Source organism: Copidosoma floridanum, unplaced genomic scaffold, assembly GCF_036245765.1.
Source record: "Copidosoma floridanum isolate Cflo_tuat_1 unplaced genomic scaffold, Cflo_Japanese_pri ptg000011l, whole genome shotgun sequence".
NCBI classification, from domain to species: domain Eukaryota; kingdom Metazoa; phylum Arthropoda; class Insecta; order Hymenoptera; family Encyrtidae; genus Copidosoma; species Copidosoma floridanum.
This window is the reverse complement of record NW_028321888.1, coordinates 14124006-14146163: the sequence shown is the minus strand read 5'-3', so window position 1 is coordinate 14146163 and position 22158 is coordinate 14124006. Positions and strand designations below refer to the sequence as shown.

Genomic DNA, 22158 nt, shown 5'->3' with positions numbered 1-22158 from the left:
AAGAGGGGATAAGCGTATAATGAAAGAACTAAATCGATTGAGATTTAGTGATTTTAAAGATTTTTTAAAGATAATTGTTAGTACCTAACGGCAGAACTGAAAATACTGACAATAACTATACTATACTAGCGGCCCACTGGTCTCGGCTTTGCCTGAGACTCACTAAATGAAAGACCGTAGTGTGTTGACATATATTGTGAAACGTTTTTAGTTCAAAATTTTACATCTTTTCCTGCACCTCTCAGAAAAAAGAATCTTCTTATAAGAAGCATATTTCTTTGGAATCCATTCAGTTAATTTGGCAAAATAATGAGCTGAAAAAGTAAAAAAATATAATTATTTTGAAAAAATCTGTGCGTTCCTTATTCCATAAAAAAATCGTTAGTCCTTAACAGCCGTAGATTTGCAATTTTTCCTCTAGAACTCTTTCTTGACTGAAGCTTACAGCAACTATAACTGTCTGGATACCTCAGGATGATCTTTTATGGCCTGTTATCGTAGCACTACACTGATTGGGAGAAAAACTATAACGTCTGAAGTGTTGGAGCTAGTTATAAATCTGTTTTCCAACATCTCCTGGTATTACGCCAAAAACGTTGGTGTCTACAATTTATTTCTTTTGCAGACTTAGTCGTTTTGGTGATCTAAGGTGGGAAAATTGGTTTATGATGCTAGCCCGTTGGAGACTGAGCCGTTTCCTCACGTTTGTTTTCCCTCTATAGCTGTTGCATTCGCCCAGTTCAGACCTGAAAGCGCAAATTGGTGGTTCCCGATTGAATACTTAGAGTTAAGAGAATAATATAGGGTCATCGTTTGCGGGGGTTCCTAGCCATGCAACGAACTCGTGAGATCTGCCAGTTAATGACTGACTTGGTTTAATAGTGGCTTGCTATACATAGTCTTTTAGTCGACGAATCGTTGCGGGAAACGGTAGTAAAAATAAATTTTCTTACTACCTCATCCAAAAATTCAAGTTTTGGTGGCAGTGTATGAAAAAAAAAGCCATTGTTTCTTTCGTATCGACGTGACACCTACATCGCGTATAGAGGGGTCAGAAGAAAAAATTGCCTGTTCCCTACTTTACTTAAGAAAGAAATAGAGAGAGAGCATCAGTAGTGCATAAGTATTAAGTACTTACTTATGCTGCATTTATTTATTTTTTTCAGACTGTTAGAAAAATTTTAAGTGAAAAGCACGCGTCCAACTCTGGTATGACTATAAATTTGTCGTGTGACGCATGCCATCTCTCTCGGTAATATGCTACGTAGTAAATTTCTAATCTTAGTCTGAATATAGAATCAAGTGACTATTGGAAAATATTATAAAAATCAAACATATGAGTTCTGCAGCAGACAATGCCCAGGAGTCCAATGAATAATTATATTAACTTGTATATATTTAAATGCTATTGATTTACAAAAATATTTTTAAAATAATAGTAACTATTAAAATTTAAAGGATTTTTAATAAAATTATGTTGTTCTGCCCCAAATATAACCTATCCCCATACTTAATACTTAAGCTAACTACTATGTGATGGCTCATGAACCACGAAATTTCAGCCAAACTAATTAAAAAAATGGTAGGGATCACACAGAACGTCACTTCATAACCTGCTCCAGCGGTTAACTTGGTTTTACCTTGGGGAGAAACTTTACCCCCGCAAGCTGATCATCAAGCTTTGTCTTTTGTAATATGATGTACTATATTGTAAGCAAGAAAGTTCAACCCTAGGTGGCTTCTAAAAGAACCGATGAGATTAATGGTTAAATAGGAAATTTTCAGGGTTAAACAGATAAAGTCAATACTTATAATGGCTCTGAAAAACATTTGTGGTAAACTTTTCAGATATTCCTTATTGTTATTCTTGATGATCAAAAGCTGACTTGTGGTTAGCTTGACTCTTACCCTCGGAGTCTGCGTGTACGGGGACCGTGCTGGAGGGAGAAATGCCGCTGACCAAAAAAATGTTTCATCTTCGGGTCATTCTCCAGATAAATAACGACTCATCGTTTGTCATGAACGTGGACTTGGAGAATAAATTCAATCGAAGCAATCACTTACCAAGCTCCACTTAAGGGTGGAGTTACATTTTTTTCTTTGTTTTTTTTTCACGTACTATACAAACACTTTTGACATTGATGTCTTTCACCAAGGAGACATAGCTCCTTCTAGACTCTCGCAAAATTATCTTTAGAGAATCGAGTTAATGTACGTCCATTGAAGAAGTATCTGTTATATTACTTTTATAACTTTTCTATTGATCTCTATGTAAGTAATTCCATGTTAGTTTGTTACCAACAGATTTTTCAACAGTAATTATTAAAGGTATGAAATCTAGTAAGGTCGTTTAAGTCTTTGTCTTGAAAAAAAGAAGTTTTGTTCAACAGCAAAAATAAGGAGACAGTTTTACTAGACATTTTTCTAGAACAAAGAACATACCTAAGCTCACACTAGCAGGTGTCATTAACAAAGTGAACCACGGTAATTTTGAGTAGGCAAGATAACAGGTATCAATTATAAACGTTAGTGATGTCATGAACGCTACGCGTACAGCAGCAAACTAGAAGCCATTATGTTGTTCGTCAGTTGCTCGTGAGACTTGTCATCTAGCACCTACGCAGTTATATAGTAGTAGTTGTAGCAAAATGTCCGATGATGAGGTGGAAAAAGAGAGGTTGGCGTATCATTACAGAGTCGAAGAAGAGCGTAGAGAGTATGGCTATATTGACTCTGGCCGTGAGGCTCGTTCAACCTTGTCTCTTAGCAACTCTTCTGAAGAGTCGAGGCAGTTAGATCTAAAACACAGCAAAGATTCTCGCCCGTTACCTACAAGTAACGAGGTATGGTCATTCGAAAACTGCAGTTACAAACATCAACTTGTATAAGATTTTTCTTAAAAATTTAAAAAAATTGTGTTTTTGTAATAGGAGTCTTATCGGAAGGAGTTTGATTGCACGGAATTTGACAAGGAGACAATTAAGGTCTTTGTAAGTATCGAAAATTTTTTTTCGTCTTTCTGTTTACTTATGTTTAAAGAATTTTTTGTATTGCATGTAGTATTATAAAATTGAAATCAAACAGACTCAAAGGATGTTTTTTTTTTTCGGAGTAGAAAAAATATTAAACCGTCGAATCTCTTATAATAGAGTGTGATCAATGTGCCTGAAGTTGATGTCATCAAAAAACTAACAGGCAGGTGAATGAAATCACAAAAAATGTTCAATAAGAAATTTGTGTGACTGCGACATAAATAGTTAAAATTTTTCCTATTATGATAGAAACACGCAAAAAAAAAAATAATATTATGGCGTAACCGTTATAGCGTTTTTTATTATTTAATAATTAGTTAAAATTGACCAATTTATTTCTTCGAATTTCATTTATAATTTTTTTTGGGTCATCACATTGCAAAAATAGCTGAGAATACTTTGTTAATTATTCGATTCTCTCTTTATCGGTACTGTTAAGATTATATAAAACTAATTTTGTTATCCTGGGCTACTTTGAGGGTTGGGTGTGCTCTCGGTAGGGAAAATAGGGTTCGCATCTGGTGCGTATCCAACTAGAGCTAGCACAAAACTGGTTCTTTGATGAAGTTACTACTGTGGACATTTAGGGATTGGGAAAGGAATAAGGAAACGGATAAGAGGCCTTTCATTACTGGAGGGGGGTAGGAAGACGTAAGGCAATTTTTGCTGCGAGAAGGTTGCCTCAACGCTCCTCAAGGAGCATTCCGTGGTAAAAAAAAACATGTGAACAAGCGGCTCAGCTTATGCAAAAACTGCATTTTTGCATTTAAGGCACGACTGACTGATACGAGGGAATATATTACTGTTTTTACCACACTGTATAAAAAATTGGTACTGTTTTGTGTAGGGTTGGTAAAAAAATGTACATATTCCTACATGATGGAGAGAAAAAAAAGCCTTAGAACACAATAATTATCGATCTTATTTGTATTTATTCTGAAAAAGCTAGTATTTTATCGATTCTTGCGATTTATGGCGTTAATTATAATATAAAAAAAACTACCTTTAAAAAAAAGTATAAAGTTATGCAAGTTTGAGATTATTGTCTCTGAAGGTATTTATAATCAATTATAAAAAATTAATTGCAAATGTAAAACATAATTAATTATAATATTAATTAAAAAAAATTATAACACCTGTAAGGCAAGAACGAATTCTGTTTTTTCAATTTAAATGAAGAAATTTTTAATATCATCTTAGCAGGAGAAAGTAGTGAAATCTAAAATTAATAGACAAATTTAAAATGAATCAAATTAAAATATTTTAGTATATGACAAAATAAATATCACATAATTGATTTTTTATTAAAAAAACTTTCTTCACGAAAAAAACTAAAAAGATTAAAGACAGCAAAAAAAATATTTTTAAGTAAATTGTATTTTTCGTTTTTAAGCAAAATGATGAAATGCGAGAAATATTCTTTGCACGTATATTTTATAACTTTCTAAGACCGAAAACCATATTATTTGTATACATTCTGTATACTGATAATACAGTTTTTGGTCTTAGGAAGTAATGAAATCAACAGAAAAATTCAAGTTTTTCTTTTGTAATAAGTAGTAATTTAATTGAATATAATACAATCATAAAAAATTTATTTCCGAGATAAAAAATAATTAATTATAATATATATTTAAAAAATTATTAATCCCATAAGTCAAGAATAAATTCAGTTTTTTCAATTGCAATACAGATATTTTTAATAGCATCTTTGGCATTAGAAAGCAGTGAAATCCAAAATTAATAGACAAATTTGAAGATAAATCAAATTCAGATATTTCAGAATATAACAAAATAATATATTTTTTAACATAAAAAATTTCTTCACGAATAACTGAACAGATTAAAGAAAGCAAAACATTTTTTACGTACACTGTATTTCCGTTTTTAAATGAAATGATGAAATGCGAAAATTTTTTTTTGCATACATACATTCCGTATGCTTATAATACAGTTTTTGGTCTTGGGAAGTAATGAAATCAACAAAAAAAATTCAAGTTTTTCTTTTGTAACTAGTAGTGATTTTATTGAATATAATAAACCACTGGAATAACACGGTTATATCTAACATTACTCGTGAATGATATTATATTGAATAATACAGTACGTATTACATAACTTGCCAGGACTGATTTTCGAGTTCTAGATGTTACATATTAACAGTAATAGATAATTTTTTGTATAACAATTCATCATTAATTAGTTTATTAATTTTATAAAGTATCTTTAAGTGTGCATTTAGTATAAATTCGTTTATTAATAATTTTTTTGATAAATCATAACAATTTTAAAAAAAATTTTAAATAACATTTCAATGGTGCTTATAAGTCAATCAATAATTCGTAAAATAAATGGACAAAAAAAAAGTGCGTACCCTGATAGAAATCGACCATTTTTTCAAAATTTAAATAATGTTTTTTCCAACCTTTTTCCAGCATTTTACAGCTATTTTGTCAAAATATAAAATTCTGGAAAAAGGCTAGAAAAAACGTTTTGTAAATGCTCACAAAATGGTCAATTGTCTACCAGGGTACAAATTAAATTTTTACTTTTCTATTTGTTTTTTTACAAAGAATTTGTTCTTTTGTACATTCAACGAAACGCAAGCTTGAGGAGCAAATTGAAATAACTTATTATAACATTTAAATAAAATATTTTTTTCTTGGTTGGTGATTAACTATTGACTTCATAATCAACTAATTAGAAATATACGAAAAAATTGTTTTATACATTCTGTTATCCGTAAAAACTTGGTATTGATTGTTCATTAAAAAACTCAAAAATCAGTCCCGGCAAGTTATGTAATACGTACTATATTATTCAATATAATATCCTTCACGAGTAATGTTAGATATAACCGTGTTATTCCAGTGGTTGATTATATTCAATTAAATTACTTCTAGTTACAAAAGAAAAACTTGAATTTTTTTTGTTGATTTTATTACTTCCCAAGACCAAAAACTGTATTATTAGTATACGGAATGTATGTATGCAAAAAAAAATTCTCGCATTTCATCATTTCATTTAAAAACGGTAATACAGTGTACGTAAAAAATGTTTTGCTTTCTTTAATCTGTTCAGTTATTCGTGAAGAAATTTTTTTTGTTAAAAAATAAATTATTTTGTTATATTCTGAAATATTTGAATTTGATTTATCTTCAAATTTGTCTATTAATTTTGGATTTCACTGCTTTCTAAAGCCAAAGATGGTATTAAAAATATCTGTATTGCAATTGAAAAGACTGAATTCATTCTTAATTTATGGGATTTATAATTTTTTAAATATATATTATAACCAATTATTTTTCATCTCGGAAATAAATTTTTTATGATTGTATTATATTCAATTAAATTACTACTAATTACAAAAGAAAAACTTGAATTTTTTTGTTGATTTTATTACTTCCTAAGGCCAAAAACTGTATTATTAGTATACAGAATGTATACAAATAATATGGTTTTCGGTCTTAGAAAGTTATAAAATATACGTGCAAAAAATATTTCTCGCATTTCATCATTTTGTTTAAAAACGAAAAATACAATTTTTTAAAAAAATTTGTTTTGCTGTCTTTAATCTTTTGAGTTTTTTTCGTGAAGAAAGTTTTTTTAATAAAAAATCAATTATGTGATAGTTATTTTGTTGTATACTGAAATATTTTAATTTGATTTATCTTCAAATTTGTCTATTAATTTTAGATGTCACTGCTTTCTCCTGCTTAGATGATATTAAAAATTTCTTCATTTAAATTGAAAAAACAGAATTCGTTCTTGCCTTATAGGTGTTATAATTTTTTTTAATTAACATTATAATTAATTACGTTTTATATTTGCAATTAATTTTTTATAATTAATTATAAACACCTTCAGAGACAATAACCGCAAACTTGCATAACTTTATACTTTTTTTTAAAGGTAGTTTTTTTTATAGATTTCATAACTTTTCTGATAAAAATTCATTTCTTAGAATTTTTCAGGGGATTGGTTGTATGATCAAAATTCTTCTTTTTCAAAAATTACTTATTATAATTGAATATGACTACCTTCAGAGACAATAACCTCAAACTTGCATAACTTTATACTTTTTTTTTAAAGGTAGTTTTTTTTATAAATTTCATAATTTTTCTGAAAAAAAATTCATTTCTTAGAATTTCTTAACGGATTTGTTGAACAATCAAAATTAATTATTTTTTCTAAAAATTAATTAATATATTTAATTAAGTATACCTTCAGAGATTGATCCTTGCGATTTATGGCGTTAATTATATTCTACAGATATAAGTTTTCGTTACAAAAAAGTTATACTTTTTAAGATCTATGAGTTTAACGGTCATTTCATAATCTGAAATGTTAATAAAAAAAAATATAAGTAAGTTAGGTGGAGGAAAACGATAACTCTGCAATTTTTTGGCATTTTTATGATTTATAGCCCAAATTTAACATCATCACTAAATGTGATGATACAAAAAAGTTGTATTTTGACGAGACCTTCAACCATCAAGATTAATGTATTACCTCTTGTGCAAAACAAAAAATTTGGATACGGGAAAACGACTTTTTCTTCATTTAACAAGCACTTTCGGCCCTTGTAACGTAAGTGTTACCTCGTGTGGTACATCCTAGGTAAATATGTTTTACGCAAAAAAGTTGTATTTCAATATAATCCACAACTTTTTCGTTCAATATCATAATTTAAAGTACACAACAAATAATTTAAATAAGAAAAAACTACGTTTTTGTGATTTTGAAGCACTTTTTGGCTCACAGAATGTTTGGGTTACATCCTGGACGAAAATTTGGAATACAAAAAAGTTGTATTTAAAATATAGCTACAGTTTTGTGGTTTACATTGAATCTCAAAAATATCATGTTTTGAAGTTATAGTTAAAAAACTATTTTTTTTTTACTGAAAATACCATCTCAAAACGACTGCCATTTTTTTTCAAAAGAGAAAACCTTACGGATCTTAAGCCATCACGTAAGACATAAAAGACGAAGCTATTTGTTAAATTTCAGCCTAATCCAATAAAGACTGCATAAGTTAATCAAAAAACTTGATTACGCCCATACATATATACATACACCCCTGACGCTGAGGTCCACGATCGCAATTTTTTCTTAACTAAAACATTTTTTTACACAAAAACAATAAGTTTTAAAAGTACTTACACTTTTCGCTCTGGCAATAATATAAAGCACTCCTGAGTATCAGTCGTGCCGAAAAATCACAGAGGTCCTTGCCTGAAAAGTCGCACGGGCCTTGATCCATTCCACAACCTGGCCGACTGAGCCACTGCGCGCTCGTTTATTAAGATTCCATGTATGACTACATATACTTAGTACTTGTATAGAAAAAAATCAGTGGACAGTGAGTGCTTGGGTACTCAAGTTACAAGTTTTTTTTCTGTAGAATCATGTGGCAGATAATATGATTATAAATATAAGTATACCTTTTACGAAACTTTATTGTAAACAATGGTGGTGCAAATATCGTATAAATAAGTATACCTGTGTTGATTGAGTATGGTTATAATTAATATTTTAATACTTAATAAGTTGACATTATAAACAACATATTATCGCACAATACAATATAAAGAATATAGAGACTAGCCAGTACAAGACTGTAGGATTTCATCGAATCTTCCGTTGATTTCGAAACTACTTTCTACTGCCTACGCTGATTACATTTGTAACGTCACGCTCACATTTATCATATATGCTCACATACTTATTCCTAATTCATTTTTAGTATCTAAAATATTACTGTAACTCAGAAAATAAGACAAACCATCATGTAGTACCACTTTCTTTGATAGCAAGGTAGTAAATGCCAGTGAATAATGTTTCTTTAGGATGTTCATCACACATAGGATTTTAGACAAATATAATTGAAGTATTAAAAGTATACTCAAAATACCATAAGAAATGCCCAAAAAAAATTGCAGATCGATCAATCATACCATCTTTCACATGTTTACTTTTAAAATTTTGCTATTTAACATGTACCCTTATGAAAAAATCTTATAAAATTATTTTTTTTAAATCTGTATAAACCTCGGAAGTTTTGTTTGTGTGAAAAATTACTTTTAAATAAATCCGATTCATTTTCAAGTGGATCTATAACTCTTTTTTTTTCTTTTAATAAAACAAAAAAAAAGAGGTCAAGTATGCGTAAAAGCTCGTATGTAAACTCATTCTATATAAGAAATAAAATATTACGCACCTATTAAGGAAGGTTAAAAATGTCGAAGATTATATGTAAGTTAACGCCCGAGACAGAGCTGAGGGTTGATAACGTGAAATCTAGGACATTTTATAACCTCCGAACGTGGTGTGTATTCTAATTTTCATCAATTCTGCGTCGAGAGAACGGATTTTGGTCCTGCAAAGCGGGACGAAAGGTCCTTTTTTCGGCGCAGTATAATAAAAAATAATTATTTTCAGCGTTGTTGCCTATATTCACGCTTCTCCCACCTTCCTGACTTTTGTTCTCAATTACAGAGAAAAACTTGTCAAAGAAGAAAACGCAATAAACAAGAATTACTGTATTTATACAGTACGGAAGTTCTTTTTTTTTTATATAAAAATTCTGGAAAATGTTAAAATGTACAAACAATAATAAATACATTAATCTTAAAAGTAACATATTAATCATACATAAATAAATGTTTATTAATACATATAAAAGCTGTTCTGCTGATTTATATACTTTTTTCTGAATTTTTGAAAAAAACATGTACCAAAAAAAGTTTATTTTATTAAATAACTTGTCTATTTTATGTCTAATGAAACTAAATAAATAAATACACAAAAAATGAGGATTTACATCAAAAATAAATTACGAACTGTAAGAAAAAATGAAGTAGTTAGGTTTTAATTATCGGGCCCGCTTACAGCAAAGTAGATCAGGGGCCTGCCCAGATTAGGTCTCACAACTTGTACAGTATCCAAGAATTAAATTAAATTTCTTTTGGTTTTTTAGAATGCGAAAAAATGTTGTTTGCATTATGAACTTGGGGATCCTATGCTATGGAAAAATTAACAACTCTATTTTTTTATTTCAGGCTTTATCAAAACTATACATTTTTTTTTTTTTTTTTTTTCATATATATTAGAGTGCTCTACGTCCGGCTCCTTTAGTAAGGGCACTGCTATAGGCACTTAGCACTTTGGAGACAGAAGGAAAGAGGGATGGGAGGCCTCCCATTGCTGGAAGGGGGGTAGGGGGGAAATAGGCAATTTTTGCTGCGAGAAGGTCGCCTCAACCCTCCTCGAGGAGCATTGCGTGGTGAAAAAGCACATGTAAGAAATCACAGGGGTACTTGCCCGGAAAAGTCGTACTATGGCCGGAAATCGAACCACGGTCTCCCGCGTGCCAATCTACGACCTAGCCGACTGAGCCACCGTGCGCTATAAAACTATACATATTTAAGGAATACACAACCCCGTAACCCTCATTTATCCCTTTTTCATATTTTAACCTCAAGCCACAATTATTTTTTACCTGGAGTTTGTTGTGCCTTGAGGAAAAAATATTCCTTGGTTTATAAAAAAAAATTTTCAGATTAATATCTTTTTATACACTGTTGGAAGTTACAAAATGTGAGAAAAAACGGAGTAATCAGGTTTCAAGTATCGAGCCTACTTACAGCAGAGTTGATCAGAAGCTTGCTCAGTCTGTGAAAGGTCGTGAATTTACATCTTTTAAAAAACGGTTTTTTTTTTTTTTTTTTTTTTTTTCATCTAGAGAGATCAGTAAAAAAAAAAAAAATAAGCAAAATTTAAAATGTGTGTTACAGTGTGGTGCGATAATATTAGAAGGTATAGGAGAACTGAGAACTGGATGTACGTCAAGAAGGGCGGGGAAAAGGGGAAGAACCAAACAAAATTAACTTTTGTTATACTTTTTCTCAAGGTCACGAATCTGAAATCGTTGATTTACTCCCTAGGGCAGAACGCGCCTATAAAAGTATAACTACAAAAAAACTGTATATAGCCTTACTCTATACCTATAAGAGTTATGTTAGTTAATTTTTTTTATTAGCGTTAAGATGGCTACTACATTTGCCAAATTATTCCACTGAAGACAGTTAATGTTGTGTAATATATGTTACATTAGCTTAAGTGTCAAAAACTAGCGTGTGAGACTCTAAGTCCCCCGGTAATAACGAAGTTCGCGCATGTATTTAGGAATCACATGTATACTGTAAAATACAAGGTTCATAAATACATGTAAATTTAATATGTTTTTTTTACGATTTATGGCGGTATATTTATGTTTTACCTGTAATTTTGTCATGTATAAAAGGCTTTGGAACTTTTTAAAATGATTTTTAAGGTTATTGTTGGGTAAAAAACAAGAAATATGTCCAACATATTTTTAATCAATTCGCAAATATGCTAAAATTTTTCCCGAAGATTTCTACCTCTATTTTGTAGAGAAACATAAAACACCGAAATTTACGGTTATGTCTTGATATAACTCAACGCCTCTTTTTTCGTGTGGCACGGTATTTATTGCACATTCAGGAACGTGTGAAATTTGTTATTATTGTTCTACTTTGCTTCCTTTTAAAAATATGGCGTATTACGTCACATTTGGAGATCACACCATATTATAAAAACCCGTTTAATCAATACCGGCTATCTGCATCGATCTGCCATACATGCAAAAATTACCTAATAATGTACTTAATTAAAGAGACAATATAGTAATGATTAAAAATTAATATAGAATTAATATTAACTACTATATTCTATACATATACGCGCAGGCAAGCATGTACACACTTGCACAGTAATAGTAGAAAGTACATATACAAACAGTTATTATACATGTACACTTTCATGGTTTCATCCATAATTCTGTACATTAGTTACACACACATAAAAATGTGCATGTATACATTATATACGTGTACACTGCACACAGAAACATACTATGAGTAGGCAATAGAAGTATGCAAAACACTAAATGCTGACTGTAGATATAATATATATATATATATATATATATATATATATATATTTCCTATACTATATAGTAATCTCGATGGGGCATTCCACACAACCCCCCACAGCCCCCCACCGCCCCTCCATAAAATAAGGTGAAAACCGGTCATTTTTTCCCTTATTTTCACATATCGCAGTTTTTTCCTAAACTCCCCACAGCCCCCTGCCCATTTTTTCGTGACCCCCACCGCCCTCCCCGCCGTCTGCCACACTTCATTTAGAGACCGTGGATGACATCGTATTTATCGTATTCCTTGGACCTTGATGTGTATACAGACGTGTACGTGTCGTATTTGGATTAGTCTATTATTTTTAATCTGCTTCAATGTTGAATTACTTTAAGACAAAACTGTCTTATCGACACGATTTATCTCATCGTCAAGATAAATTTAAAGTCATAGTTGAGTTATAGGGCGTCATTGCGCAAATCATCATTATTATTATATATTGAATATCAAAGTTAACTGTTATATTATATAGTTGACTGTGTGGGGCATTCCAAGCAACGTTCCACCATATAAAACCATTTACATTGGAAATATTAAGATTATTAAGTCATTCATGTTTTACTCAGAGTCTTTTAAAAAAAATGTAGTTTAATACATCATAAAAATAATACGTCATATATATTTTTGTACCGTAAAAATGTTTATTTGTGAAGAATGTTAACCAATAAGAACATGTTTTGTTTCTTACAATATATTTTGTTTTCATCAATTTTTTCACAGCACCCAGGAGGTAAATAGATGGACTTTATACATACAAATAATATAAAACCATTAAATTTATGCAACTCAATACGACGAAAAATCAATTTATATCGATTGTATTTCCATTTCTTTGTAAGTAGAAAAATCTTGGGGCGTTAAGCTTTTTTTTGTTAGCATTTCTGATAAACTACAAGTAAATTTTTTATGCGTATGTATTATATTATTTTATATACGAATGAATAATACCAATACATACAAATATTTTAAATACATTTAGTTTATCATTATTGCAAACCGTAAAAGTTTCGCATTAAGATGACTTCTTTTATGTGTCAACTTATTAAACCCTTTCAAACGAGAAAGACTTAGGTCTATTCCTATTCTGTTTCGAATTAATGTTAAAATTGGTCAAATTGGTACAATTGCTACAACATAATATAGATTGATGGGATGTCATATTCAGTGATAAATTTTGTCCATACATATTGGAATATTAAAATGATATTGTTATTATAAGATACACTAATTTCATGATCAAAAATTTTTTTTCAAACTATATTTTTAATATCTAAAATGTTTTCTCTATCGATTTGAATAAAAATGTCCATTTTTATTTTTGCATCTCGATAAAGCTACGTATACTTGACAATGAGAAAAAAGAGGTTTTTTCAAGTATTATCCTACATTATCAAAACTTTGACATTGAGACTTGTTTATAGTCATAGCAAATGCTACGACTAATGGGAATTGTTTTCTTTACAAAATAAAGATTAATAATGAAGTATTTCCAATATATAATGTAGTTTTAGGAAGAAAAACTTTATTACCAACTTTTTTTTCCGTAACTATTTTGCCTTCTGTGTTATACTTAGACAATTTAGTAATTCGCAATCGTGTAGCGTTACATAATCCGTCTGATATACTCAAATTTCGAGTTAACATTACCGTTGTACCTATTTTTGATTGAAGTTCATGAGGTGGCAAGCCTTTACGAATATTGTTTAACATTTACGGGAAAATTTTTATAAATATTATCATCTGATTTGTCTTTGTCCCTCCATTTAATTTACTTAAAACTTTATTGTTCAAGCAAAAAGTATATTTACTATGTAAAGTTAGTATTACATTATTACCAAAACAGTTGTTGTTAATATTAAGTATTTTAGTACAGACATCATCTGTTATCCAGGATTTAAGAATGTTAATAGTTTCTGTGTCCCCTTCTCCAAATCTTAAAAACAATGTTGAGAAGTCTTTATCACTAGAACGAATTTCATTTTGTAATCTTAAAATTTTGAAATACTTCCATAAAAATGATAATTTAATAGTTTCTTCTATTATCGTGGTTCTATTACCATTTTTTATAACTGGGAAGATTTGTCAAAAATCTCCTCCTAATTCTATAAGTTATTACCAAAGCAGAGTTTTGTATTACACAAGTCTCTTAACGTACTATCAACGATTTCTAGAGATTTTTTCGGAATCATGGAAGCCTCGTCCCATATATTTAAATCAACTTCCCTTAATTTTTTTTTTTTTTTAAATTCTAAAAATACACTATCGATATTATCTAAATCTAAAGGTAAACGGAAAGTTCTTTGACTGGTCATACCTTTTGTTAGTAATACAGATGCAATTACTGTCCAAAACATTGACAAAATATTGGTACGCCTAGAAAAAAAAGATTTAATAATAGTCTCATATAAGTAGGTTTTACATGTGACTAGAGTAATTAAAACTTTTCGTTGTTGAAAATTTAATCAATAAAAAAATGATGTATCACTTTTTTCTTTAAACATAACGGAGAGTTCTAAAAAAAACTCTAAACGTACCACAATACTACCTTCTGCGTGATAAGAAAATTTACTGATTGATATGTAACTAATGCTTAACAATGTGGATTAAAAACTTTACTTCCTCACAAAATTGTGGGCATCAACCTTTTCCCACTACCAGATAAAATTGAAGGGCTCTTCTTTTGAGTTAGAACAGTAGGGGGTTGGCACGCGGAGAGCGCAGAGAAGCGAAGCCCCACTAGTATATATATGTACGTATGTATGTGTGAACGTACGTTTTTACCGTTTTGGTCCTCAACCAAGAAACGCCTAAAGAAGTTCTCACATCAGAAAACTTGATCATTTTCGAGAACTATCAAGTCTTGTGTTATGTGTAGGTGAAACTCGAATTCGTTTAACAAAATAATTCCCCATTTTGTTTTTTTACCAGTGAGTGCACATGAGCATTGCAAAATCATATTAACGCAGCCATCTAAGAGTGCCAACACACTTCCCTACATTCAATCTTCTCGAACGTTTATTTTTAGGTCGCTTGCTCTTGCTATCTGTTGCTATCTCTATTTTTTATAGGTCGCTTGCTCTTGCTATCTCTTGCTAGCTTTCCCTATTTATTTATTGATTTTAATATTCAAATTTTCCACCAGTTTTCTACTGGTTATTTGATCGTGGCACCTGAGCTTAGATGGATGTGAGAGTTATGTGTAATGCATGTCAACCAAAAAAGTGCTTCCATTCATTTAAATTACATTGGCTTGCAAGAATTTTTTCTTGACCTTGATATAAAGCGTAACAGGAGTGGACTTTGCTTGATTCTCCCCTTCACCACGCCTCTCATGACTTACTTCCGGTTTCCTCTCCACTACATGATGCCACAGATTTTTAAGTTTATAAATTTTATCTTTTTTTCTTTTAACCGATTCTAAAATAAAAAAATTTAGAAAAAAGTCACAGTTACCAAAGTGATTTGGAACCCCCAGCGTCATACTATTTTGTGACCGCGGCTCTTACCTACTCTACTGTGAGCAGGCCGAACATAGTAAAATCAATTACTTCATCTTATCTTACAGTTTGTAAGTCATTTTTCACAAATATTCTTATTTATTAAACATCAATGTTTTTGGTGTTAATATAAATCAAATGAATAATCAATTTACTTGATAAAATTTTTTTTTTTTAAATGTTTTTTATAAAAAAACAGGCAACTAGCATATTCTCGCAGAGCACCTTTCCAATTGATTGATGATGATCTATTCCTACGTTTTCAATTCATTTACGATTCAAGTAACACTTTTTTCTTTAGTGTCTTTTTTCAGTGTCTCGTGTATTGGTCGTGTCTTATATGCAAAACAACGCGTTTTACAAAAATTCAGCTACATATTTATACTTGCAAAATTTTCACCAGTGCGGTATTTACAGAAAATCACTCAATTTTAATTTTTTTTTGGAAATAAATTTTCCTCTGCATCCTTTCTAACATTTCTAAGTTATTCGTTTTAAAATTATATCAAGAATAAGCGGCTACAGAGTGGTAACAGAAAGTAACGGTCTCAAGAAAGATACGCTGTTCAGAAAAGCATCTTGAATAAAGGTTCTTTTCCGTCAATTATTCCGATAAATAATCGTCCGAAAAATGTTAAGCACATCACAGTGTTTATGTTCAGTACTTTTTTTTTTATTGGTAATGTATATAAAAACTATTAATTTGCATGAAATTAACAAAAAATGTTTTGCAGTAGTAGTAGTAGGAGAAGTAGAATTTTTTTTGAGTTTAAACAGCGAATTAATTTTTAGGCAATCATAATAAACACTAATTTCCTGATAACTATTATTAAAAATATGTTTAAATTTCAACTGTTATGTTTTTGATTATGCTAAAATGTTCTCTATTAAGTAAAATTGGTTGCAAATTGCTGAAATACAAGATTTCAGAGTTGTAATTATTATTTTGTATTGCAAATTGAACTATATAAAACATTAAAGTCATAATTAAAAAAGTTCTTTTTTCCCCAACATTAAAGTTCTTCGTATCTTTAATAGAACTTACTTTTAAACTTTGATCCAGTAATGCTGCAAGGTTAAAAGAAGCTAAATTTTAAAGTAATAAATCGTTTCATGACATCTTGTTGAATGTTAGATAAAAATCATTGAAAAATTAGAGATGTTAATAAAGTTGCAAACCTTTGAATTTTAAACAACATTTTCACACTTGTTTGCACAATCACTTTGCCAGAAATAGGTGGTAGATGGTCCGACAATAGCACTCTTCGGTAGATAATCAAATAACTGACAAATCCTCTCAAGCTATTTTTGCAATACGATATCCCAAAAAAAGTTACAAGCAGGATTAGAAGAAAAAATCTGATCGATTTTTTCTATTTGTTTGATAAGAAACAAAGCTGGCACGTTTATGCCCCAAAAATATTTTTCTATGTTATCTGATTATAATACAAAGATATTTTAACAAATTTTTCTGGAGTTAAAAGACAATTTTTTACTACATTTCTCATCAACCTGTTAATACTTGTCAGTTAAAGCAATGTTTTTATCTTTTAGGTCAGAGGTAAATCGATATTCGTTCAGGGTACCAAGAAAAGTCAACTAGGCGAAACCACGTTGATGTTTGACCCTCCAGATCAGTGTGATTTGGATAGAGTTGAGGCAGGATTCCACTCCGATGACATCTTATATGTTCGCTTTTTTTCAAGGAACGAGGCAGATGTCTAAGTATAGACAATTGAAAAATGTCACAAGTTTTTAAAAATTTAGTATATAAGTAGAAGAAATAAAAAAATGTAAAAAATAAAAGAATAAAGTGTTTGTATTTTCATTTTAAATCTTTTCTTATCTACAAAAATAAGCACAATATGTTGGAGTCTTCATAGTACTGGTCTTATTTATAAAAATAAAAAATCAACAAATAATAGTCAAAAATCTTTGTTAGCTGTTTATTAGATTATATAAGTTAGAAACATATTTGTCAAATAATATAGATGAATTACTGATCTTATAACCCTTCCCTGCTGTGAGATCTAATGTTATTTCTGTAATTCCGTTATCTAAAGAAAGTTACCACAAACAAAAGTACTGACTTAATTACCATGCATGGATATGTGATTTATACATTAAAAATTATAAATTATTTATTCTATGAAAATTAAAAAATCTCACGATATATAATGTTTCTATTTCTAGTAAAAAGTAAAATCATTTTAATTTTTTTATGTACTTAAAGTGGTACCAAAAATTTAATTGCCATAGAAATGGGAACATAATTAATGTTCGTACAAAAACCAGACATTTTTGGGGTTCTTAGCTTTTTTTGTTTAAATTAAATTAAAAAGTTACTGACTTGCAATTTTTTCACATGATTCATTATATTATAAAATTTAACAATAATATGCATTTTACATAGAGTTTGGAGTTACAATTCTAAATTAAAAAAATCGGATATTAGTATTAGTTAGTGTACTAAATCGTTTTTTACAAAAAATATTCTAAAAATAATCTTATACTCCTTTTCTTGTGATAAATAACATATAAGTCAGATTAATGGTTCATTTACGCATCTTGTACGTTTTTTCCTTGCATCTAATGCTGCTCTTACGGGGTATAAGGCCACGGAGGGCGTGGTTGCACATCCCTATATTGAGAATATACAGAAAACTTTTTACCATTGTTGTATAAAGTATTATTCTTCTTAGTTTTTCTAATTTTTTTCAATTTCTTGCACGGTTTTTTCACTAAATATAATATTAAGCGCCTATGATACTTTTCGAATAAAAATATTATAAAGCTTATGACACATCCACTAATTAATAATACTAGCAACGGGGTGACGTCAGTAATACTTAATTGTGTGAATGTAATTCCTTTTATTATTTCTTTCTTTGGCCGATATAACTTTTTTTCCCGGAATAGTAAACCATTTTCTCTATATTTCTGAATGCTGAAAAAAAATATTATTATAAGTTTTGGACAATAAATATTTTTTTAAAGATACTTACTGATGGTTTAAAAATCTAAGAAGTGGATCTCCTTTTTTTAAACTAATAGCAAATTTTCGTATGGTACCAAGTGGAAAAACTAAGATTCTACATAGGGAATTGTAAGAAGTTGGTTTCTTAATAGATCCAATCATGTAGAAAACAACTCTCTCATTGCATACCTGGAATTAAAAACGAATTTTTTAATAATTTATACTCTAAACATAATAGACATTTTTCTAACACAAATACCATCAACAAACATGTTATAGAATAAATCATCAGTTTTAAACAGGTTTATCAGATATATTTAAAAACTTAAATACTCGTAACAGGTGGGGATATGGTAGAGATAGGTATGTCTGATATCCATAAGAAGTATTTTCGTAACATTTCAAATACTTTTTTATTTAAAATTAAAATCTATGTGCAAAAAAAATGGGCTATAGTTTTTCTTTAAAAAAGCTAGTTCGGTCATGATGGCTAGCAGTAGGGTTTTCTCACTTTTGTGTCCCCAAACTAAGAGATCTTTTAAGATTTGTTGATTCAAAAGTATTTTAGCTACGTTTTTTCAAGTGTATAGAATAATACGCATACATGTTATCTTACTAATATCTTACTAATATATAAAGCAAAGTCGTTAAAACCGTTGTAATCGCTAACCGCGAAAACTACTGAACCGATTTTGCTAAAATTTTGGACACTGATTCATGATACTTCCTAGATGGTTTTAGTATGGTTTTTATCCTTAAAAATTTAATAACAATGGCAATAAATGAGCTCAAAGTTTCTCAAAAATACGCCAACTTTTCACTTTAGTTCAGTAAAATCCGATAGGTGGCGTTGACATAAAATCAAAGCTACCTTTAACATAATTAAATAAGTGTGGTAATAATACGCTGGAGCGTCTCGAAGGTGATGCAGTTGTACTTTGGCAGTTCAACGAGCTGTACAAAGCATGCTGATGATAGTCTTGCAGCTAGGTATCCCGGTTACAGATGACACTCTTCTTTAGAGGGGAAGGGACCTAGGTATCCATTCTCCCTAAATCTCGTCAAGTGCAATTAAAAAAAAAAATTAATTCCAACCGATGCCGTCTCTGCCACAATACCAGGAGACATATCTAGCCAGAGCACAATCTGTACCAACTTTTCAGAGTTGTGTGGCAGTCCCACCATCCCACCTGGTGCAGTTAGAAAAATTGTGGCTACAAATATAAGCAAGGGAAAACAGCTCTGAGGGGTACGGGCATCCACAACGGCTACCTGCTTGTACGTCGCGTCCCCAACGCGCTTACCCACATCTTCCCGTCTAACGATGAGCGGTTGGTTATCCGGGGAATGACACGAGTCGAGATATTCTTTGGTCCTCCCTACCTCCCTCCGTCACAGTCTCTGTACATCGAGACTCCTAGGGTAAGAATCAAGCAAACCGTAGCCAGACCTTCATCATTAGAAATAATAATAAAGAATAGCCTGAAAGTTTCACCACTGGCGCTTTTTAGGCCCATTATAAGTATTTACTTTCCCTACTTAACCATCAATTTCATCGGTTTTTTTTTAGAATCCACCTAAGTGTAAACTACCTTGCCAACAAATACATTTTTATTACCATTTCCGGAAGTGATTCTTCGACTGAAAGACTATATTAACTAAAGACAGGCACTATTAAACCAAGTCAGCCATTCACTAGCAGACGCACAACGTCACCTGCGGAGTTGTTCTTCGAAAGGCTGGAAAACCCGGTGACCGACAATCCTATACTATCCTCTTGACTCTAAGCATTCAACCAGGAATCACTAATCCTCTCCAAGGTCTGCGTTGGGCAAACCTATAACAGCTATGAAGAAAAAAAAAACTCGAGCCAATGGGACAGCCTCCACTGAACGAGTATCACTAACCAATTTCCCCATCTAGGATCACCAAAACAACTGAATCTGCAAATAAAATAGGTGCTTTAGACACCAACATCTTTGACGTTATACCAGGAGACGTTGGAAAAGAGCACTACAACTAGCCTCAAAGCCGACACAAGGGGCTGCCAGTTATTGATATTATTATTATTATTATTATTATTATTATTATTATTATTATTAATGTTATAACTGTTATAATAATAACTTAAGTGAAGAATTACAGAATTAGGAAATTTGTATAAAATTTTTCTTAAATGTAAAAAACCGTTTTGTACGGCAAAATATAACAATATTATTCTAAGCATCAGGGGTATTGCACTGCGAGATTTTTAGAACAAAGTTCTGTATGTCACGTTACTCGGGGGACTGGAATTCTAAAACTGACAGATTTTTTTTTTTTTGAAACGAAAGTGGTTTACCTAGGGTCTATTCCTCTTAACTTTCCCCCCTTACCCCGTCCATCTCGTCACCTGTTCTCTATACACTTCCCCTCTCCCCACTATTTGTATATCTGCCAACCATCTCGTACTTTTCTGCACACTTTTACCCACCATTCCCCCTCACACTGCCAAGCAATTAATTTTTAAACAAGTTTGAATTCTTTTTTCCCACAATAGTTTTTTTTTCACTTTGAATTTTTGTCTTTTACAATTCTAAAAAAAAAAAAAAAAAGAAAAAAAAAAAATAAACATGTAGAATAGAGTTGAAGAACGTATCAATTGAAGAACGTTTCAATGGTTTTTAAAGGCGCTTATTTCGAATTCGACAAACAAATTATGTTACATTATCACATAATTACATAAATAAAGTAATTCATTAAATCAATTATAAATAAATTATGTAAAATCATTATATAAATATATTTCGAGTTTCATATCACTTTAATGGTTTTTATGGGCACTTATTCTTAATTTGATAATTTAATAATGGCACAATGTCTTTAAGTAATATTATAAAAATTAAAGCAAAAGTTGTATAAATGGGCTATAAAATCATAAAAAAAATAAGTGAAAAAAAAACTTTTTTTTAAATTGATAAAATGAAATATAAATATAACATAAACTAAAATAACAAAAGACATGAATAAATACAATTGAATGGAAAAAAATGAAATAAAGAAGGGGATGAAAAAAAAAGTTAAAATATGAAAATAAAAAAAGAAATTAAATAAATGAAATACAAAAAAATCAAAAAAATGTAATAAAATGAGATATGAAAAAAAATAAAACAAGAAATGAAAAAAAAGAGCACAACGAGAGATAAAGAAAAAAATAAAACAAAAAATTAAAAGAAAAAAAAACAAATGAAAAAATTATAAAGGAAATCAAAACAACAAACCAGGGGGTATTATTGGGTCATGGGACCCACGGTAAGAACGAAGTTCTTTAAACATGAGATGGGTATAGACACAATTTCTCAGGTAACAAGGGAGTCGCCAGACCCACAGGAAGAATGAAGCTCTGTAAACGTGAGTACTGCATTTATGTTGTTTATTAGAACAAAAACTTGAAAAACGAATAAAAAAAAAAAAACAGCAAGTAGTTTAGTACTCACGATGGCTGAACTTCGTGAGAACGTCGAGCATAAATACAGTACTCACGAAGTTCAACCATCTTGAGTACTATACTACTTATCGTTTTGTTTTTTTTTCATTCGTTTTTCAAGTTCTTATTTTAGTAAACAACATGAATGCAGTACTAACGTTTACAG

The 22158-nt window shown here is 30.4% G+C and overlaps 2 protein-coding genes across 2 annotated transcripts in view; one reads left to right on the top strand and one right to left on the bottom strand.

Annotated features, from left to right (window-relative positions):
• LOC149375217 (uncharacterized) overlaps positions 1–22158 on the bottom strand; it is a 277492-nt gene that overhangs the window by 8477 nt on the left and 246857 nt on the right. The gene's annotated exons all lie outside the window — the stretch shown is intronic.
• On the top strand, positions 2583–17377 carry LOC149375219 (uncharacterized). Its single transcript, XM_089590061.1, has 3 exons — positions 2583–2843; positions 2931–2990; positions 17104–17377. Exons 1-3 carry the CDS (start codon positions 2649–2651, stop codon positions 17272–17274), a joined length of 426 nt encoding a protein of 141 aa, XP_089446187.1. The 5' UTR covers positions 2583–2648; the 3' UTR covers positions 17275–17377.

What these genes read in the sequence shown, in the direction of transcription:
- LOC149375219 (XM_089590061.1), top strand. Translation starts at nt 2,649, where the DNA reads ATGTCCGATGATGAGGTGGAAAAAGAGAGGTTGGCGTATCATTACAGA. An exon ending in CGTTACCTACAAGTAACGAG is followed by an intron (nt 2,844 to 2,930) that starts GTATGGTCATTC and finishes TTTTTGTAATAG; the next exon opens with GAGTCTTATCGGAAGGAGTT. An exon ending in AGGAGACAATTAAGGTCTTT is followed by an intron (nt 2,991 to 17,103) that starts GTAAGTATCGAA and finishes TTTATCTTTTAG; the next exon opens with GTCAGAGGTAAATCGATATT.